Here is a 20287-nt window from a genome sequence, read left to right on the forward strand (position 1 = left end):
TTATATCTCCTTTGTTTAAGCCCAGACTGAATGAATCAGAATTGCGTTTCTTCTGCAGGGGACAATAAGAGCAGCGCAAACTGGCTTAAGCTAATTAGGGAATTTAATGGCTCAAATAACTAAAAATTCCCAGCCAGCTGTGTCCAGGTGGTCACATGGCACCGTAGGAGGCAGCCTCTCTCTCCACTAGCACCTGCATGGGCTCCATTCTCTACTGGTTCAGCCCACTTGGGACCAGATGACCGATAGGAACTCTAGCTTCTATCCATCCCCAATTCTCTGGTTCTCTGAGAGTCCCAGCAAGTCTCAGGATGGGTGGTGGGTAAGCCCAGCTTTGGTCATATGCCCGCTTCTGAACCACCCATGGCCAGATAGAAGGAAATACTCATTGGCCAGGCCTGGGACATGTGCCTGGTCCTGGAGCCAGAGCGAAGGTCCATCCCACCCCAAACATATCATATGCTACATGATCCTTACTGTGCGCTAGGCGCTGTTTTAAGCACTTTAGATACGTTAACTCATTTTAACCTCACTTTACTATCTTTTTTGTTTACTAATGCAATCAGCAGAATATCCCCTTTTTATAGATGGACAAATTGAGGCACAGGTGAATGCATCTTACCCACAAGGACACACAGCTAGTAAGCTGCAGAACTGGGATACGACCTAACCTCTTGGGCTCCAGAAGCGGGGCTCCTGACCCTTAGCAGAAGAGAACGGCTACCAGCAAATGGGAAATGGATGCTGGACTAATAAAGATAATAATAACAACAGATAAACATAGCCACTCATTCTGCAGAGAAAATTATTTACCCAGCCTGGTGGCTGCTTCTCCTGTGACCTCATACACGGACTAGTTTCAGAAAACGGTGGGACAGAATAAGCACCCTTCTACCATTATGCTCTGGTGAGGTGTCATATGATTGGGGAAAGGCACTTTCAGTCACGGGGCTAAAAATAAAAAGCTATCAGCCAAAGGCTTCAGGAGTGCTTCTGTGTATTCTATCTCCACCCTAAATGCTGCTCCCCGCAAGGGGCAGAGTGGGCACAGAGACTCCCACAGCCTGCAGGTGCGCAGGGAACCCACTGGGCTGGAGGAGATGACCACACCTGTCCTGTTTTTAGTTGTCTGGGTCCAGGAGAGGGCCAGAAAAAGAAGCCCAGTTCCCCTTGTTAAAGGAAAAAGCACATGTAGAGCGGTATATTACGATTGCTCTACACTTTGGAATTACAGATAATGCAGAGAGTGAATCTACCCTTTTTCACATGCTCAGCAAAACTGCCAGAAGAATTGTCTTCAAGTCTTAGAATCACAGTTGGATAAAAGTGGTCAGTAGTCTTAGGCTGATGCTGACACCGGGGGGTCCAGGCGTAGGGCGAATAAGGAGTCCTGAGCTAGGCAGAGCTCCAGAGAAGGAGCCCCTTCACTGAGAAGCTAAACTAAGCCGTCCATCCTAAAAACGACTACCTAATATTTGAGATTTCCGTCTTTCACACCTGTGTTCTGTCAGCTTCTGCTGAATCATTCTGTAACGACCCCCAGATCTCAATAGTTACTTCAACGGAGGTTTATTTTTCTCTGATGTTTCACACATTTCACAGGTCAGCAGTGGCTCTGCTCCAGCTGGTGACCCGGGGTTGGGGAGCACCCCAACCTGGGACATGCAGGTCATGGGCAGGAGAAAGGAGCAATGACACCTCAGGTGAGCTATGCAAGACACCTCACATTCCATTGGCCAGAGAAAGTCACATGGCCACACCTGACTTCAACAGGGCAGGGAGACATCCCTTCCTCAGGAAGGGACACAGGGCAGGCCTGCAGAAGTTAGACTGGGTATTTAAAATAATATAAGCTATCACATACCCAACTCAATCGAGGATTAAAAACTTATTTTCCAGTATTCACAGTGAACCACTGGCTGTTTTGGTTTATTTTGATAAAAACAGAGCTCCACTGGGGGTGGGTGGCCAGTTAGTTCAGATGGTTAGAGCTCAGTGCTCTTAACAACAAGGTTGCCAGTTCGATCCCCACATGGGCCACTGTGAGCTGCACCTTCCACAACGAGACTGGAACAACTACTTGACTTGGAGCTGATGGGTCCTGGAAAAGCACACTTAAAAATAAAGAGAAGTTAAAAAAGACAAAGAACAAAAACCAACCAAGTAAACAAATAAAAAACCAGAGCTCCACTTAAATGTCTACACTGCTATACAAGATGCATACGTTTCTAAATATTCTTTTTGGTGCTTCCTGAGCCAATTGGTACCAATTAGAACATTGGTAGGGCTAAAAAACATTGTTGTCTCTTATGGCTGACAGAAAGTAAATGACAACTTTCTAGATAAACTGTAAGGCAAATGTCCTATGTGCATGGGGTGCTGGAGAAGTTGGGTAGGTTTTGTTTTGTAAAGTCCCATGGATGATTTCAGCAGAAAAAAATGGAGAATGGGGAGGAGGACCGGGGAAAGGGGTGCAGAATCTCTATGCCAGGCTTCATGGATGAGGGGCCTGGGATCTAGGAAGATTTACTGATTATTCAAGGTCATCCCAATTAAAGTGTCAGAGACAGAATTTAAATTTTCACAGTTTCTTTGGCTCCAAAGCACATATTTTTTCTTATGCCCCAGAATGGCTCCCCAAAGGAAAGGGACAATGAGAGGGAAAGAGAAAATAAGGAGAGGAGAGGGTTTTAGAGAAGGAAAGCTGAGCGGGAGAAACAGCACAGAGAGGCAGAGAAGGTTGAGAGAGTAAGGAGACACTAGAAGAGAAAAAAGGAAAGGAAGAGAAGACCACCACCACCAAAAAAAAAAAAAAATTGAATGAGAAGAATAAAGTTGGAGGACTGACACTACCTGAGTTCAGACTTAATATAAAGTTACAGTAACTTACTATAAAATTATAAAGCTATATGTGGCACTGATGAAAGAATAGACAAAAAACAAGCCACAGACTGGGAGAAAATGTTTCCAAAATACACATCTGATAAAGACTGCTACCCAAAATAAAAAAGAACTCTTAAAATTCAACAATAAGAAAACAATCAGATTTTTAAATGGTCCAAACCATTCAGTACATGAAATGGTGCTTGACAGGTTCACAACACAGGTACCTGAAGAGGTGCTCAACATCACTAATCATCAGGGAAATGCAAATCAAAACCACAATGAGATATCACCTCACACCTGTTAGAATGGCTATTATCAAAAAGATGAGCAATCACAAGTGTTGCCAAGGATGTGGAGAAAAGGAAATCTTTGTGTACTATTCGTGGGAATGTAAATTGGTACAACAGTATGGAGGTACCTTAAAAAATGAGACCCAGAAATCCCATTCTGGGTACCTATCCAAAGGAAATGAAATCACTATCTTGAAGAGATATATGCAACCCCATGTTCATTGCAGTGTTATTCGCAATAGCCAAGACATGAAAACAACGTAAGTTCCATTAACAGATGAATGGATGAAGAAAATGTTATGTGTGCGACACACACACACGTGCGAATATTATTCAGCTATAAAAAAGGAGATCCTACCCTTTGTGAAAACATGGATGACCTTCAGGGCACCACACTAAGTAAAGTAAGTCAGACAGAGAAAGACAAATATGGTACGATTTCACTGAAATGAGGAATCTAAAACAAAAACAAAAACACACCCAAACACATAGAAACAGAGCACAGATCTGTAGTTGCCAGAGGTGGAGGGTGGCAGGTGAGGGCAATGAGTGCAGGCAATCAAAAGGTACAAACTTCCAGTTATAAGTTCTGGGGATATAATGTATAGAGTGGTGACACTAGTTAACAATGCTGGATTGGATATTTGACATTTGCTAAGAGAACAGATTTTAAAACTTCTCATCACAAGGAAACAAACTATGTGAGGTGATGAATGTTAACTCACAGTGGCGATCATTTTGCGGTATATACACATATCAAATCATTATGTTGTTCACCTTAAACTAAGGCAATATTCAATATGAATTACATCTCAATAACGCGGGGAGAAAAAATGCTCCACATCGTATGTCACTAGGGAAATGCACATTAAAACAACAATGAGATACCACAACAGGCCTGTTAAAGTGGCCAAAATCCAAAACACTGCAACAGCAACTGCTGGTGAGGATGCAGAGCAACAGAAACTCTCGTTCATTACTGGTGGGGATGCAAAATGGTACAGACACTTTGGAAGGCAGTTTGGCTGTTTCTTACAAAACTAAAAATACTCCTATCACATGATCCAGCAATCACACTCCTTAGTATCTACTCAAAGGTGTTGAAAACTTACGGTCACACAAAAGCCTGCACATGGATGTTTATAAGAGCTTTATTCATAATTGCCAAAACTGGGAAGCAACCAAATGTTCTTTAGTAGGTAAATGGATAAACTGTGGTACATCCACACAATGGTATGTTACTCAGTACTAAAAAGAAATGAGCTAACAAACTATGAAACCTTAAATGCATACTCCTAAGGAAAAGAAGCCAGTCTGAAAAGGCTACAAACTGTATGATTCCAGTTATATGACATTCTGGAAAAGGCAAAACTATGGAAAAAGTAAAAAGATCAGTGGTTGCTAGGGTTTAGGGAAGAGAGAGAAATGAATAGGCAGAGCACAGAGGATTTTTAGGGCAGTGAAACTGTTTTGCATAACATAATGGTGGATACGTCATTACACATTTGTCCAAACTCAAAATGTACAACTACGACGTAAACTAAGTAAACTACGGTCTTTGGGTGATTATGACATATCAGTGTAGTTTCATCAACTGTAACAAATGTACTACTCTGGTGAGTGACGTTGATAATGGGGGAGGCTGTGCATGTGTGTGGCCAGGGAGTGTCTGAGAAATCTCTGTACCTTCTCTCCAATTTGTGAAATTAAAGCTGCTCTCAAAAATACTCTATCAATCACATAAAAAGAAAAATAAACTGAGCAAAGCAAAAACAAAACAAAACAAAACAAAACAGGAAAAGACCTTCACTGGCGACTTTCAAAGTTCACTTCCAGTCACCTTTGTGCCCCCAGGCCTCAGCCTTCAGTTGGAGACAGAGGCCTGGCACGTCCCCTGCGGGATGGGAGAGGCAAGGAGAGAGGGGGCTTCAGGCCTGGCCGGAGCTTCCCACTGGTGACCGCTGGCGGGAATCACCAGGGAAGGTCTAAAACACCAATGCTGGGCCCCAACGCACACCAACTAAGACTTTCCCGTAGCAGGGTACCAGGAGTTCAAAAGCGCTCGCGTTCATTCTAACGTGCAGCCGGGGCTGAGATCCACCGAGAGAGAGCAGCGGCAGGGTGGGGTAAGGGGGTGGAGGTCAGGGTCAAAGCAAAAAAAGAAAAGAAGGATGCTGCCCTCCGGGTGGTCTAACTCTTGAGTGCTCACTGCAGCCGCACGCTTTCCAAGGGCACGCGGCCTGGGTGCCACGCTGTCAACAGCTTTCACGGCAAGAATGGGTGTGCCCAGGGCAGGGGCGCTAACCGTCAGCCCCAAGAGGAGGAAGACTAAGCCTTGGGTCTGCAGCAACCGCCAGGGCCAGGGTCGGGGCCGACCTCACGCCCCGGGCCCCGCCCCCAAGTTTTACAATCCAGGCCCGGGCGCCACGTGCTGGCTCCACGTTTGCGCTCTAGTTAAGGGCTTTGTCACTTTCCCACTGTATTGCCACCAAGCGGACAATTACACCGCTTCTGACCTCGCTTTGGTGATGCGAGGACGAATGGGTGACCACGTATTCTTCGCAGCCAGCTTTCGCCTACACCTGCTAACTGCCACCTTTAAAATTAAAAATAAGCAAGGCCACAAGTACAAAAAACAAAACGCGTGCGCGCGAGAACCAGCGCATACATAAGCGGCACCAGTACCAGGGCACAGCCAGTACCAGGTTGGTGGTTTCCCTTTACCGGTCGCCAGAGCACCCTAATCCCTCTGCGCACCTGCGCGCTGCTCCGCACCTCGATCTCCAGCCAACGCCGCTCTCGGCGGCAGGGGAAGCTGATGTGGCAGCCAGAATGCCTTGTGGATCCACGTGGATAAGGGTCGATACCCCACGCAACGTCCCCCCTCTCGGCCCCTCCCAGCACGTGCGTCAGCGCCGCGCCCCCAGCGCTCGCGGAACACCTGTCCCGGGGGCAGGGTGGTGGCGGAAACCGAAAACGCTGGCCGTCGGGGGCGCACACGTCCTCCTCCGGTCGGCACCGCCCCGCGCGGGCCCGGCCGGTCCCCTGTCCCCCCGGCCCTTTAAGGCTGGTCGTTTCCGCAGCCGGCCTCTGGGCGGGGAAGGCGCAGCGCGCGCCACGCCGGGGCCTCCTCCCGAGCCGTAAGTAGCGGTGGGGCCGCGCCTCGGGCCTCAGTGTGTCGCAGGCTCCGCTTCGGGGGCGGCCTGGGTGCACCCTCTGCCCTGCGCAGGACAGATCCCGTCACTCCTGGGGTGGGTGGGCGTCTTGCGCGGTTAGGGGGGCCCCAAGGACCCTGTGGACCCCTCCCCCTTCTCCCATTCCCAGCCCCGCCGGTTCCTAGAGCTCTGGGACCCGCGGGAAGGAAGCGCGTACCTATCGACCCTTTAGAGGGGCAGACGGAGACACGTGTGGGGTACTCTGGAGAGGCCTCCCAGCGGTGGATGCCCGAGTCCGTCCCGGACCCGCGCTCCCGCTCTCTCTGCGAGCGACTCGGAATCCATGAGTGTCTTTTCACTTCCAGCCTCTAGGAGATGGAACTGCGTCGACCGTATATATCCAGCTGGCGTCAAAAGGAAGGACAATCGAGCCGTTAACACTCAGTCTAAGTGCAGGTTCGGGTCCATGCCTGTCACTTGGCGAACGCACCGCTTTGGAGGGGTGGAGGCAAGACCCAAACAAAAAGTACCCTGCGGACTGCAGCGCGTTCCAGCTGCAGGCCTGGGCGGTTTAGAAAGCTCTCCTTTCCCCCGGGCCCAGGGCTGGCAGCGCCGCCTCGCTCACCCTTAGCGCGGCTCTGAATTCACGGACTTCTAACAGCGAAGTGTGTACCGTTCTGGGTGCTTTTGCCCAAAGACATCCTTTAGCATGAATTCAGAGCCAAATTTCACTTCTCAGAAAACTCGGAGGAAGGGCCATGGAGAATGAATTAGACAAACGTTTCCCCCCACCTCTTCTTTTGAACTTGTTAAACGAACTTAGAAAGCATTTGGGGCCACTTAATCGTTAATGCATTTTCTAGCCAGAGCGTCACGCAGGCATCTTTTGCCCAACAGGTTTAAGGGAACAGAGAGCTACCGCAGTCGAAATGGCCCTGGTGCCCTATGACGAGACCGCGGTAGTGGGGTTGCAGCGATTCCACAAGCCTCTTGCCACCTTCGCCTTTGCAAACCACACGATCCAGATCCAACAGGACTGGAGGCAGCTGGGAGTCGCAGCCGTGGTTTGGGACGCGGTAAGTAAGCCCTGGGGGGCCTCTGAAAACATCTACAATTGATTACAAGGCTGATCTTTATTTAAAAAAATAAAATAGCTTTATTGAGATATAATTCATATACCATACACCACTTATCTCAAGTGTATATTATAAATACAGGTAAGTGCTTTTTTAAAAGTAAATTCAGAGTGGTGCAACCATTACCACTCTCAATTTTAAAACATTGTCTTCACCCTACCCCCTCCAAAAAAAACTTCCACCCATTAGAATCACTTCCCTGCCCCAACTCCCCCCACATAGGTTGCATTTTAAGGGTGAGTAGAGGAAAGCTAAGGGAAATTAAGTGACTTGCCAGTAATTTCCCCAGCAGGTGAGAGGGAGGACGGGAAACCTTAACCGCTTTGTACACTCATTAAGTTAATTTTTAAGTTTAATTTTTAAAATATTGCAAAAAGAATATTGTAAAATGACAGAACCCAAAATGAAGATCATGTGTTTTCTTTAAGTTTTCATAGTTGTAATGGTCACAAAATGATACTATAATTGCTTTTTCACTTTTTCTTCTCCCTGCATTCTTGTGACAGTGACTTGCCATCAGAATCTAGTACCAAACTGGGATTCAGTGGCAGCTCAATGAACGTTGGGAAAATGCTTGGTGTAGATACAATTTTACAGTCTGCATTGTCTTAGAAGTTAGAGAACCATTGAGGAATAAAAATCAATATATTCTCACCCAGTAATATCACTTCTAGTAATACCACATGAAAACTATTCCCAGACCAAGAAATAAAGATGCATAATGGTGAGGAATGGGTGAACCTCCAAAATGTCCACCAAGAAGAGGAATTGTTAGTTATACTAATAGTATGTGGCCATGAAAAACTGTATTTAAAAATTATGTTAACAGTATACAATGCTTTAATAGATTTGTATGCAAATGCTAACTCACACGTATCCCAAACGTTGGCTAAAACTTACCTTCTGATGCCGGATAATATACGGTGAGGGCCCCTGTGGGGTGATGACCGTCAGCGATGCAGGAGGGAGGAACACAGCTCCAGGAGCCTCGGGTGTTGCTCTGCTTGTTCCCTCGGGGGGAAGTTGTGGCCTTGCTGACTTGGGCTTGGTTCAGGAACTGGACATTCTCATAAGCAAAATCCAAGACTGTTCATGTCAGTTCTGCCAGAGGAGTTTTGTAAGCCTCGAGTGGAGCGGTGCTGTGACAGTAAGAAATTAAATTTCCCAGATTCAGCAGGACCCTGTCTCATGTGGGCAGTGTCACTGGCCACTGCTGTTCCCGTCAGGGCATTAGTGTGGCCTGGGGCAGCTGTTCTGTGGGATGCTGGGATGCCGTGTCTGTGCTTGCTCTAGGACGTTACCTCCCAGCAACAACTGAGTTCCTGGGAGTGTTGTTAAACTGGGAATTGAACGTTGATTCAAAGTGGGAAAGGGTTGTGTGATGACTTCCTACCAGCTTAAACCCCTTCAGCTCCTAAAGCACCTTAATCGTAATTACACTGTGTTTTGACTCAGGCTGTCGTTCTTTGCACGTACTTGGAGATGGGAGCTGTGGAGCTCAGGGGCCGCTCTGCCGTGGAGCTGGGTGCTGGCACAGGGCTGGTGGGCATAGTGGCGGCCCTGCTGGGTGAGTGTGACACATTCATTCACTCCTTTGTGAGTGGGACTCATCGAGAGGTACATTTGCTGTTTTCTTGATGTCAAACCCATTACTGTATTGTTTTTCTTTCCCCTGTAGTTATTATGAGGTACGGGCTAACTCTAGTAAGGCTAATTTCTTCTCTCTTTCTTATCCTGTTACTTATACTTCTCATGGGAGATTGCTTTGCCCCTTTCAATTTTAAGGTGCGGATAATATGATCTGAAGGCTACTTTGAAGTTCAAAGAGAATTATCTTATTCACATACATAGTTTTTTTTTTTTATACTTTAGGTCCTTTCTGCGGATTTAACCCTGTGAGGTAGGTAGAGCAGACAGTCTCTTTCCTTCATTGCTAAGGAAACTGCTGGTTTTTCTCTTCTAGGAAGGGTCAGCCCTGCTACAGTTGGTACTGACATATTAAAAAATTGTTTTAACAGTATATAGTTATAAGTTGATTAATATCAAGATTTGTCAATTTTTTTTTGTTTAGTATAGAGACATTATTTTGGCCTAGCATATTTTTTAAGCCTCATTATTATTTGATTATTGTTTATTGACTCCTTTGTACAATTTCCAGCTCATGCAGTTTGAACTAGCCAATGAGAGGACAGATCAGCTTCTAAGATTCCACATATAATATTCACCACTTGTCACTTAGGGCTCTTAGTAAAATGCAGTTTCTGATTCCAAAGGTGTGGGCAGGGCCTGAGAGCCTGTATTTCTGCAAGGCCCAAGCGATGATGATGCGAACACCTAACTTATTTCTGCCCTTTCCCTAACTTATTTCTTTTCCAGTATTCCTTTCTCTGTGTAGATTTGCCTTCCAAAATTTGATGGGAACATGGGCAGGGGTGGTGGATAAAAGGATATATAAACCGATTTCGGTTTCTGTCTGTCTACAGCCACAGCGCTTTGTTCGCTGGTAAGGCCTTTGCTGCTGCACTGCCTTTTGTTCCCCTCGGGTTAGTCTGATCGCGTCCCCATGTGTGTTCGGTATTCTTTTTCTTTTCCATTTTTCAAATCCTGGAGATTGAGCCACTCTCTGAAGTCCTGATCATCAGAAGCTTAAGACTCAAACCAGCCTTGTCAGACACAGCAGCCCAAGTTATTTTCTTGCCACGACACTAACTTCCTTCTGCTTATGAGAGGGGTTAACTGGGAGGGGAAATGAGGTTTCTTTTGTTTACTCCTGAGAACTAGGGCTTCATGTACAACTTCTTTGGCTGGAACAGCAACAGGTTCGTGTGGTCAAGTGCAGAGGTTTAGAGTTATACTTGGTTTTCGCACGTCTTTTAATTCCTACTAGCTGTGTGACCTTGGGCAAAAGTTGCTTAACTTCTGAACTTCAGTTTCCCTATAAATTGAGGAAATAATTGTATTCATTCCACACTGAGGATCAAATGAGATCGTGTGTCGAAATCTGCTGGCTCATCGACTGGCTCAAAGTAAAGGCTCAGTGAATGTTGATTGCCTCTCCGAGTATTTCTGTTTCTGCTCTAGAAATCTGGATCTGTGGGGTTGCGGAAGTCAAGATAAGGCTCTTCAAACACTAGCATAGAGCGATAGGCTGGTTAGCCATTGTCACAAAAGGCCCCGGGTGGTTCTGGGAGGGCCTAGAACAGCAGACAGTGTTCTCGCCATAGGGAGATGTGTGCTTCCCGGCCCCACTTCACGTTACTTGTTTGAGTTCTTTCCTGCCCCAAAGCAAAATTAATTGCTGCCTTACGTCTTTTCCCCACAGCACTTGGTATACTCCCTACCTCTGTCCCAGCACAGTCACATTTCATTATCGGCAGGTGTTTCCCGTGTCTGTCTCTCCTGGTTCCCGAGCAAAGGGACTGTGCTTCATTTTGTGTGTCCTTGGCCCTAGTACAGCACCTGCCACACAGGAGATAAATAGTTCTGGAGTAAGAGAGGAACACACTAGAAAATCATGAAAAGAAATGTTTCTGTTATAAAAGTCATGTAACTATTATAACAATAGCCCTAAAAGCACTCTTTTAAAAAGAGGGGAAAAAACCCACTAAAGATTCTCATTATTCATGTCAAGTATTTTCATTTTTTGTAACCCGAGGCTTTTCATCCTGAATTCAGGGAACACCTACTAACTGTCAGATTGGCTCATCTGAAATGCAAAAGTGATGGGTTACCCATACTTAAACATCTCGGCCCCCCTGCCCCCCACTTCCTAAAGACTAAATCCCAGGCTTCTTAGGAAGGCTCTGCAATCTTGTTTTGCCTGATCCTTCAGCCTCTTTGGTTTTCATAGCTATTGCACTGTTGGAAGCTCCAGGGCCTGTCCCTTTCTGGCCTGTCCCTTCTGCCTTGAACGCTGTTCTTTACGCCTTTCTCCTGGTTGATGCCACATCTGTGAAGTGAAAGCTCTGATTTCCCTTCTTTTGATGTCTTTGACCTCTGCTCCTCCCAAAGAATTTCTCCTTTGTGACCTCACAATTTCCTCACAATTTTTACTTCACAAGTCGCATTACAACTATGTTATCATGAGACTCCGAGGGCAAGGTTTATCTTGCTCGTCTTTGTATCTCTAGCACCTATGTGCTCAAATGTTTAACAAATTAAGTTACTGTTTACAAAACTAAAAACCAAAAGTGAGGACAAATGTTTACACACACTTTTTCCATTACCAAGTGAGTGACAGCAGGCTGTGTTGTCCTTCTTTTAAAAAAATAATGTATTGCTTTTTCTTCCAAAGCTTTGTGAATTTACAAAAACAAACAAAAAAGATCCAAGTTCACACAACGCTCAGTTTAGACTTCTGAATGCAGGAGGTGAGACCTGGGCCACTGTGGTCACTGGTGTTCAGCAGATGTGCAATGACATCTGAAACACCCACCCCTGCTCCTTACACACCATCCCACATAACATACTTGGGTCATTAGTAAAACTCACCGAAATGGCCCAAGGTTTTTCTTTTTTCCTTCACTCCTGCTATAAAATGAAATTTTCAGTTCATTTTTGAAAAATAAAGTGGTCAATAAATTCATTTTGTTCTGCTTCTACTTTACACAGAGCTTCATATTCATCCTGATACCTTTCGAGCTGCATTTTCTTTTCTGCTATTAGTGCTTGGAGTTGCAGCTGCTGGGCTTCTTTCTGCTTTGCTGTAGATTTGAGCAAGTTCTGATTTGAGCAACGATCGGCCTTCATCTTCTCATTTTCTGCTTCTTTTGTAAATTGGTCAACAAGCTCCAGTAAACCAGCAACTATTTTCTGAAACTGGCCAGTTCTGTCCACAGGGTCCTTGCCCTCTTCCTGGAGCGCTGTGGTCTGCTGGGTAACGTCGGGGTCCCACACCTCAGCTTGTTCGGCTCATCACAGTGCAGGCCTGCTTTGCCCAGAATGCCCGGGGCCATAGCGGCTGACCGCGTAGCGGTGTGCTGTGGCCCAGGCTGACGGTGGCAGGCGGCTCTCTCTGAAGCAGCCTTATCTGGCCCGCCCACCTCAGCTGCTGCCAGGGCTGCAGCACCTGTTTACGCATAACGCTGGGCTACATGGTCGCATTGGGTCAGTTCCCATTCATCTTTATGAATTCTGTATTGCCTCACTTCCCTCCTTCCCCAGCGTAAATCCCAGGCAGTCATTTTAGCATCATCTTTATTACCATCTTCACAGTCCTTCCTTGCTGCTTCTTCATGAGGCTAAAACCAAGGTGAGGTACAACTCTCCACCTGTTCCAGGCCTGTACCTGTGCAGCCGGCTGTGGCTGGAGGAAACATGCTGCTGAGGCTCATTTTAAATTCACGATCAGGGATCTCGAAGGGGCTCTCCAAGTTGCTGAGCAGCCTCACTACTTCCTCTGCAAACCTCCAGCCTTTCTTCCTCCATTCTCACGCTTAGCTGATGACATTCCTTCTCGTTTCACTGAGAAGACTGGAACAGGCAGAAGAGAAGTTCTGTGACCGCCGCCACCCCCACGGCCTCTGCCCCCACCTGCAGCTGGGTCCGTCATGTCTGCCTTTGCTCCAGTGGGTCTCTCTCCTGTATCATTTCCTCCACGTTCCACCTGATCCTTCCCATCACCATAGAAGCTTGCCGTTATTTCTCCCACTGAACGAAAAAATTATTTTAACTTCTTAAGTGGCTGTTTCTAGGTCTGTGGCAGGAAATGTACAAGATAACCCTGGAATATCTTGTCATACCAGATAGCAAGGAAGCTATCAAGGACGACGTGGAGTTGTGTCAAAAGTCCACTGGCAAAAGATAGGACAATTTGAACACCAGTAATACATCAAATACGTTTAATCCATGAGTTCATGATACAACAAAAAATAATAATTAGTTGTCTTTGGGGGATGCTTAGAAACCAACTCTTTATTTTGAAATCTGGCTTACAGAAGGGGAGAGAGGAGCAAAATTTATCCTGCCTTTTCTGTTAAAACAATTCCTATACACAATGAGTAACTGAATAGTAATTGAAAGAAGCTTTCCCTTATAGAAGTTTCTCAACAAATAAATGCAAAAGGAATTTAATGAATTAAGGATCTGGACATTGAGTATCCGTGGTTGCTCATCTCACAAAAAGGGAGCCTACCACATATTACATATCTCTTACAGAAAAACACCCCCCCCCACCTCTGAAATAGTCTTGTTAAAAAAAAATTAAATCCAAGTCAAAAAAATTTATAGGAGATACAGAGGACAGAGGAACATGCTAAACTATAAAAATGGTACCATCAGCAAAATCCAGACTGTGGGAAACTACGAGACAAATGATCTGTTTCTTCCCAACATTGCAAGGAGAAACAAAGAAAGGAAACTGGTAGATTAAAAGAAACTTAAGACATCCTTTGTACCCCTCCCTCTCTCCCTCCAAACAAAACCCCAAAACACCACAGGGATGGACATTTGGGGAATCAAACTCAGTGACTAGTGAGGGAGTGGTTACTTGTGGGAGGGCTGTGTTTGGGAGGTAGCTTGTGGAGGGTGTCTGGAGGTGGTCACAGCAAGGTGCAAGCAACCAGCCTCCCTCACCTGGGTCACTGTGGCCTCCTCACCTGTCTCCTTGCATCTGGCCTTGCCCCACTGCTAGGAATTCTGTTAAAACCAAAGTCAGATCATTAGCACTTCTGTTCAGCACTCTCCAGTGGCGTCCCACCTCACTCAGAAAAAGCCAAGCCTTCACAAAACAAGACCTATGAGCCCTGGGGAATCTGACTCCCTTCCTATTGCTTCTCTGACCTCATCGCCTACTTTATTCCTTATTCACTCGTTCCAGCCACTCTAGCTGCCTTCTTGCCTGCCCTCTCTGGGCCTTTGCACTTGCTTTTCTGCCTGCCAGGAATATCCTTCCCTCTGATATGTGCTCAGTTATTCCCCTCAGTTCTTTCAGGTCTTTACCTGAGGAAACAGGTCCTTCCACACAGTCTAAATTCTCATGCCCACGTCCCTTCTGACATTTCATGTGTCTCTTTCCTTAGATTTCTAGTTTTCCTTTTCCTTGAACATTTTCACAGTATCACACTGGATATTCTACTTTTTAAAAACCTCATATTGTCAGACTCCTCCCTTAAATATAAGCTCTATGAGGGCGGGGCTTTGTCCCATGGCTGATGGTAGCCACTTGAATATTTGTAGAATTGATGGATGTTACAGAGGATGGTCAGCTGACATCGTGATCCTGTTATGACTCCTCAAACACCCCACAGGTTAGGAGTAGGCTCAGAAATTCCTGAGACGGGCATCAGAGGAGGTCCACATCGGAGAGCTATTAAGATGAACACCGAGATGATAATGCAAAAGACTCGATCACTCCAGTATTGACAGAAGAGTGTTCTGTAGACTGTTAAGAAATCCAGAGATAAAGCTCTAAGTCTAAGCTCTAAGAAATCCAGAGATAAAGGCTGTCTGTGATTTCTGTTATCAGGGGAGATGAAAGTACCACTGACTTCTGCTCACGCTGCTCAGGCAGCACGCTGTCTAGCGATGAATGGTCAAGTGGTAGGTCCGTGCATGTAAAATCTTAACAACTTGAACATTTTCACAGTATCATACTCAGGACTGTCAAGGTCAAACTGAATTACATATAGTCCTAACCTAATGTTACTGGTCAAGATACGAAACATTGCAATATAAGCCGCCACTGAAATGGTGCTTCCTGTCGCTGATCTGGAATCCCAAGGGGGATTACCCATGAAGATTACAAAGTGAAGGAGGATGCAAATGAGAAATAATTTTATGAAAGAAGGAAACATAATTTTAAATTTCAGAATTTACAGGGCCAAATTAAACAGGATTACACATATTATGTTGTTACTACAATGTAGATGAGGTCCTTCAGGGCTGACCGCATCTGGGTAAGATGCGGTCTACCAGTTCAGCCTCTCCCGCATATTGGTTAAAAAAAATTAGATCTTTTAGTTCATGGTAAACAACCCACAAGAAACAGATTAATAAAATACTGCCTTCTTAATTTTATACACTGTATGTAGACACAGCATTTAGAGAACAGGATCTCACATTTTAACCTATAGTACTTTAATACAATCTAATAATTTCTAAGTTTACCATTTTTCAATAATTATATATATTACTTCAATACATATAGGTCGGCTGCTTCCTAACAGGATAAAGAGAAGTGGACTAGGGATGTCTTAGTAGCCAATTAATCTCTTCCTCGATCCCTTTTAAAGCTTGAAGCCCAGAAAGAAAGCTTTCCCTGTTTTTGGTGTCTTGCCATCTTCATCATCATTCACACTCAGATTTTCCGTTCTTGGCTTCCACTTTATCCTGAGGCGTACGGGCTGTCAGACTGTGACCTAATGAATGAAATATAGTGGTAGACCTCCGTGGGTGGTGGGCCAGCTCTGCCTGCAGGATTCAGAGCCTCAGCTTGTTGTCCCTTCAGACCTTGCATTTTATAGGTACGTCAGCAAACAGCAGGTGTGTCACAGAGGCAAATCAAAGGTTCACTTTACCAGCATGCCGTGCAGAAAGAGCTGGTCATTGTTCTAAGGTACTGCAGCCCTCCGTGAAGGGCGTGACCTTCTGCCTCTCAGGTGGGATATTTAGAGACACTCACCCTGCCATTTAACTCGACCCCGCTACCTATTTGTTGTACTGATGTGCACATTACTTTCTCTTTGTCCCACATTCTAGGTGCTCATGTGACTATCACGGACCGAAAAGTAGCATTAGAATTTCTTAAATCAAATGTTCAAGCCAACTTACCTCTCCATATCCAACCCAAAGCTGTTGTTAAGGAGCTGACTTGGGGACAAAACATGGGGAGTTTTTCTCCTGGAGAATTTGACCTGATACTTGGAGCTGATATCATATATTTAGAAGAAACATTCACAGATCTTCTTCAAACTTTGGAACACCTCTGTAGCAACCGGTCCGTGGTTCTTTTAGCTTGCCGAATTCGCTATGAAAGGGATAACAACTTCTTAGCAATGCTGGCGAAGCAATTTACTGTGAGTAAGGTTCACTATGATCCTGAAAAAGATGTACATATTTACAAGGCACAGAAGGGAAACCAGAGGGAGGGCTTATAGTTGGCTGGAATTAGTAAGAATGTCGGCGTTAAGGGTGGCAGGGCTTCAGACTGGGAATCTAACCACTTAATGAAATGGCTTATGGTACAAGAGTCTAACCAAAGGTTCTCAAGGGACAAAGGACATGTGCAGTTTTAAACAGAGCAGCACATTGTCCCATTACTGTGACTTTTTAGTCATATTTTACTCACGCTGAAACTCAATTGACATTAAAGGAAAGTGTGAGATTTCAGTTTATATTATTTCTGTATCCCATTTGCTCCCTCTTGATAACCAGTTTTCACTGATGATATGATGAAGGCATCTTCAAAGCAGTGAGGTTGTTTTGTTTTAGAGGCTAAATCATGCAAATTATTTTAAACACATTCTGAGATATACGTTTAGCCCATTTTCCTGATTTTCTGAATATAAAACAACAGGTTTAACCTACATTCCCTGAGCTGTTAATGCTCTTGAAATCTTTTGTCTGCCCAATTAGGTCTTAAATGCTTTTGGTTGTTTTGAGATTAGAATGTGAGTTTTCTAAGGTCTCATACCATGTTTTTTGGCTTAATTTCAGATTTACGTATATAAACAAAGGAATAAGTAAAAATAAAGTTTTACTCTCTGAAAGCACCTAAAATCTTGTGCTGTGAATAGGTTATCTTCTTCAAATCAAAAGCTGTAGTTTTTCCCTTCGGTTTTCCCCTTTCTCAAGTATTTTTATACTTCTTTCTTAGGCTTTCCCTGCCTCCTTATAATCCTTATAATGCATAGAATGACAATTAAAATAAATTTTAAATCTCACTTCTCTATGAGAGGTTAGCTCCCCAAGTATAAGCCCCTCCCATATTGTACTTGTAATTGCTTATTCAGTGTTTGAATTCCCCCGATTGTAAGCTGCTTGAGGACCAGGAATGCTTCTTCCTCTTTCATTGTGGCCTCCCCAGTATCTAGCATATCATAACCAAATATTTGTTGAATGAAAAAGATACATTTCATTTAGAGGGTATTGATCTTTGCATTAGATGATTGCTACACTGTTTCATCATTATCTTGGATGGACTTTATGAAGGAAGTCACACACACCACACCCTTCCCCCATTTCTTGTTGTTAACGATGTAAAAGCTTAAACAACAGCTTAAACAAATTTAGACCACAAGAATATTATAATCTCAGTATGGCATTTGATAGTAGAGATAATTTGCTTTGTAAAACATTAGAAACAAGACCTCCTTCTCCTTCTTAACCTTTTAATGAATACCTTGGATGTGGAAATACTTACGTCATAATTTTCTGCACTATATTTTAAATAGTGGATTTACTTTAATAAAGGTTAATTAAAAGTTCTGAGCATTCAGTGACGTATCATTTCAACCCAATTTTGATAAATGCACATGAAATAGAAATATCCATAGCTTACCAAATCTATAAAATACCATGAATATGGAAGGTCTTTTAAAACAAGTAAAATAAAAGCCCTGCTATGTCATCATCAACACTGTAACGAAAGGCCAATCCCATGTAGGCATGTTATTAGAAATAAATATATTAACTGGAATTCAGCTCCTTTACTTTAAAATCCCTAACTTTGGAGATAGGTATTAAAATGGTTTGGGGATAGGGTAGGGATGGAGAGCTTCAAGATACCTGGATTCTCTACCACATGAAGCAAGCAGTCATTGGGTTGTTTTACATTTTCATAAAATATTAACTAAGAATACTGCTGCCAGAAAAGGTTGAAGGTACCTTTTTTTTTCTTGTCCTAATAGAAGAAAATAAAGGCAAGAAAAATTTAGCAGGAATTGTTTGGTTGTCTAAGTGAAAATCAAGTGATTTCTTTTTTTTTCTTTGGCTTTGAGTTTAAAATGTTGTCACAGGTCAGGTTCCCTGAGGAAACGGACTCAGAAATGGAGGTTAGGGTACAGAAAGTTTAAATGGGACTACTTTCAAAATCAACATCTCTGAAGGAGTAAAAATAGCAGGTCTGGGAAAGAAGGAGAAATTGGACTGGAATGCAGTCAGAAATCCTCAGCTAATTCAGAGATGGGATGGCCCTGCATTAAGGCAAGGGAGTGGGACTTTACATCCCTGTGTAGGTTTTTTTATTGGATCCAAGGGGTATAAATTTAGGGTGAAGACAATACCTAGAGAGGGACTCAGCCATCAGCCACCATTCTCAGAAGGCTGGGAAATGAATGCTTGAGGGGGGCGAAGGGGGTGGTGGTGGTGGTGGTGGTGGTGGTGTGTATATGTGTGTGTGTGTGTGTGTGTGTGTGTGTGTGTGTGTGTGTGTGTAGGGCTGGGGAGCCAATATACTATCTGGATAGGATGCCAGTGTCCACTATAAATGTCAACAAAATTGTGCCATTTTTCACTTATGTTAAAAGGATTAATTTATCTCATAAGTTGCATTTTAAGGGTGCTCATTTTATTCTCAAGTTAAGGATAGAAACCTAGGCTAAACCTATTGTACTAAGCCTTGATTCTCACATTGTTATTTCTTTTAACTGTTAAATACAGTTAAGTATTTAACTGTATTTACAGTTGGGTATCAGTCACCTTTCCCCCAATTAAAATAAAATACTGCCACCAAGGTGCTATGTTAAAATAGAGGTATTAGGACTAGCACTATCAAGTACACTGTTATTTTCTAAGTAGCTCACCTCTTATGGGTATCTTACTTGCGATCACGAAAGATCTGAAGCCCTCGTATCATCTTCAAATAGTTTCTAGCGGAACATTTATTCTTTCATACAAAAGGATCAGAATTCTAGTAAATCAAAATATTTTATCTGAATTAACTGAACAGTAGATTAAAAATTCTTTCAGGGCAGGATAACAACATTGTCTGGAATGTTTTATCTTAGCAAATACAATTTATACTCTGGAGGAACAAGGATTGTATCTCCTATTTTGTATTTCAAGTTAACACTGTGCCTTCTTCATCAAGGGAGTTCAATAAACATTACTCATGAAAAACCCAGATTTCTTTACAAGTGAGTTATTTTATTAAATTGCCTAATTTCTGTGCTTTATTTCTCCTTGTCCAACGTAAGGGATAAATAAAGTATCAGGGATATCAAAATACAAAGCCTACTCTCAACAACAAAATTATCATGAACTTAAGTAAGCGATTCACCTCTAACACCAGTTCCATTTAATCTCTATCTTATGGTGGTTGAAAGATAGAAGCATTTCCTGTCAATTTTTAAATCAAGAAAACAAAAATAAAATTTTAAAGTACTTTGAAAAATCAGTTTTCAGTGTACTCATATTAGTAAGAGGTCCTAGATACAGGGCCTGACTTAATAGTTTGTGAAGCAGACCATGTGATTTAGTGTCAGAGAAACAGTCATAATTCTGCTGCTCCCCAGAACCTCTACCTAGATAGAAATAGCATTTTCAAGTTCTTTTAACAAGAATGAGGCAAGACATTGCAGTGAGTATGTAGAGAGCCCTGTTCGGGGAAACTGGAGACTTGAGTTCTCTTAGCACTGGCAATCCTCATTTCTTTCCTTTTTTTTTTTTTTGTTTTTAAATGTCACTTTAAAAATTGAGAATTTGTTAGAAGTTTCATTCTGCTCTGAAATCTTATGTTATGCTTTTCTTCCTACAACCAGGAAAGGGTTAAAATTTAACAGTAGTAAAGATGACATACTGAAAAATTAAGTTTCCTTGCTGAGAACAACTGTTTCTGAGGAAGATTAGAAGGGGAAACAGTGTAACAGAGAGAAAAGGAAGG

At 43.7% G+C, this 20287-nt stretch overlaps 1 protein-coding gene and 1 pseudogene across 5 annotated transcripts; one reads left to right on the forward strand and one right to left on the reverse strand.

The window, feature by feature from the left end:
- Positions 1–5410: 5410 nt before the first annotated feature.
- On the forward strand, positions 5411–18706 carry METTL21A (methyltransferase 21A, HSPA lysine). Of its 5 annotated transcripts, none has more exons than XM_033112756.1 (5): positions 6071–6316; positions 6697–6787; positions 7229–7407; positions 8923–9034; positions 16165–18706. In XM_033112756.1, exons 3-5 carry the CDS (start codon positions 7261–7263, stop codon positions 16560–16562), a joined length of 657 nt encoding a protein of 218 aa, XP_032968647.1. In that variant the 5' UTR covers positions 6071–6316; positions 6697–6787; positions 7229–7260; the 3' UTR covers positions 16563–18706. The 5 variants fall into 5 exon arrangements, with proteins under 5 accessions (XP_032968648.1, XP_032968647.1, XP_032968645.1 ...); XM_033112755.1 differs by lacking the exon at positions 6071–6316 and adding an exon at positions 6333–6427; XM_033112757.1 differs by lacking the exons at positions 6071–6316; positions 6697–6787 and adding an exon at positions 5411–6029.
- On the reverse strand, positions 11994–13766 carry LOC117026189 (intraflagellar transport protein 20 homolog; annotated as a pseudogene).
- Positions 18707–20287: the final 1581 nt, after the last annotated feature.

The sequence above is a fragment of the Rhinolophus ferrumequinum genome, chromosome 8 (assembly GCF_004115265.2).
Source record: "Rhinolophus ferrumequinum isolate MPI-CBG mRhiFer1 chromosome 8, mRhiFer1_v1.p, whole genome shotgun sequence".
NCBI lineage: Eukaryota > Metazoa > Chordata > Mammalia > Chiroptera > Rhinolophidae > Rhinolophus > Rhinolophus ferrumequinum.

Coding starts and splice junctions, on each gene's coding strand:
- METTL21A (XM_033112757.1), top strand. CDS start 7,261: ATGGCCCTGGTGCCCTATGACGAGACCGCGGTAGTGGGGTTGCAGCGA. Junction 7,408..8,922: donor CAGCCGTGGTTTGGGACGCG/GTAAGTAAGCCC, acceptor GTTTTGACTCAG/GCTGTCGTTCTTTGCACGTA. Junction 9,035..16,164: donor CATAGTGGCGGCCCTGCTGG/GTGAGTGTGACA, acceptor CCCACATTCTAG/GTGCTCATGTGACTATCACG.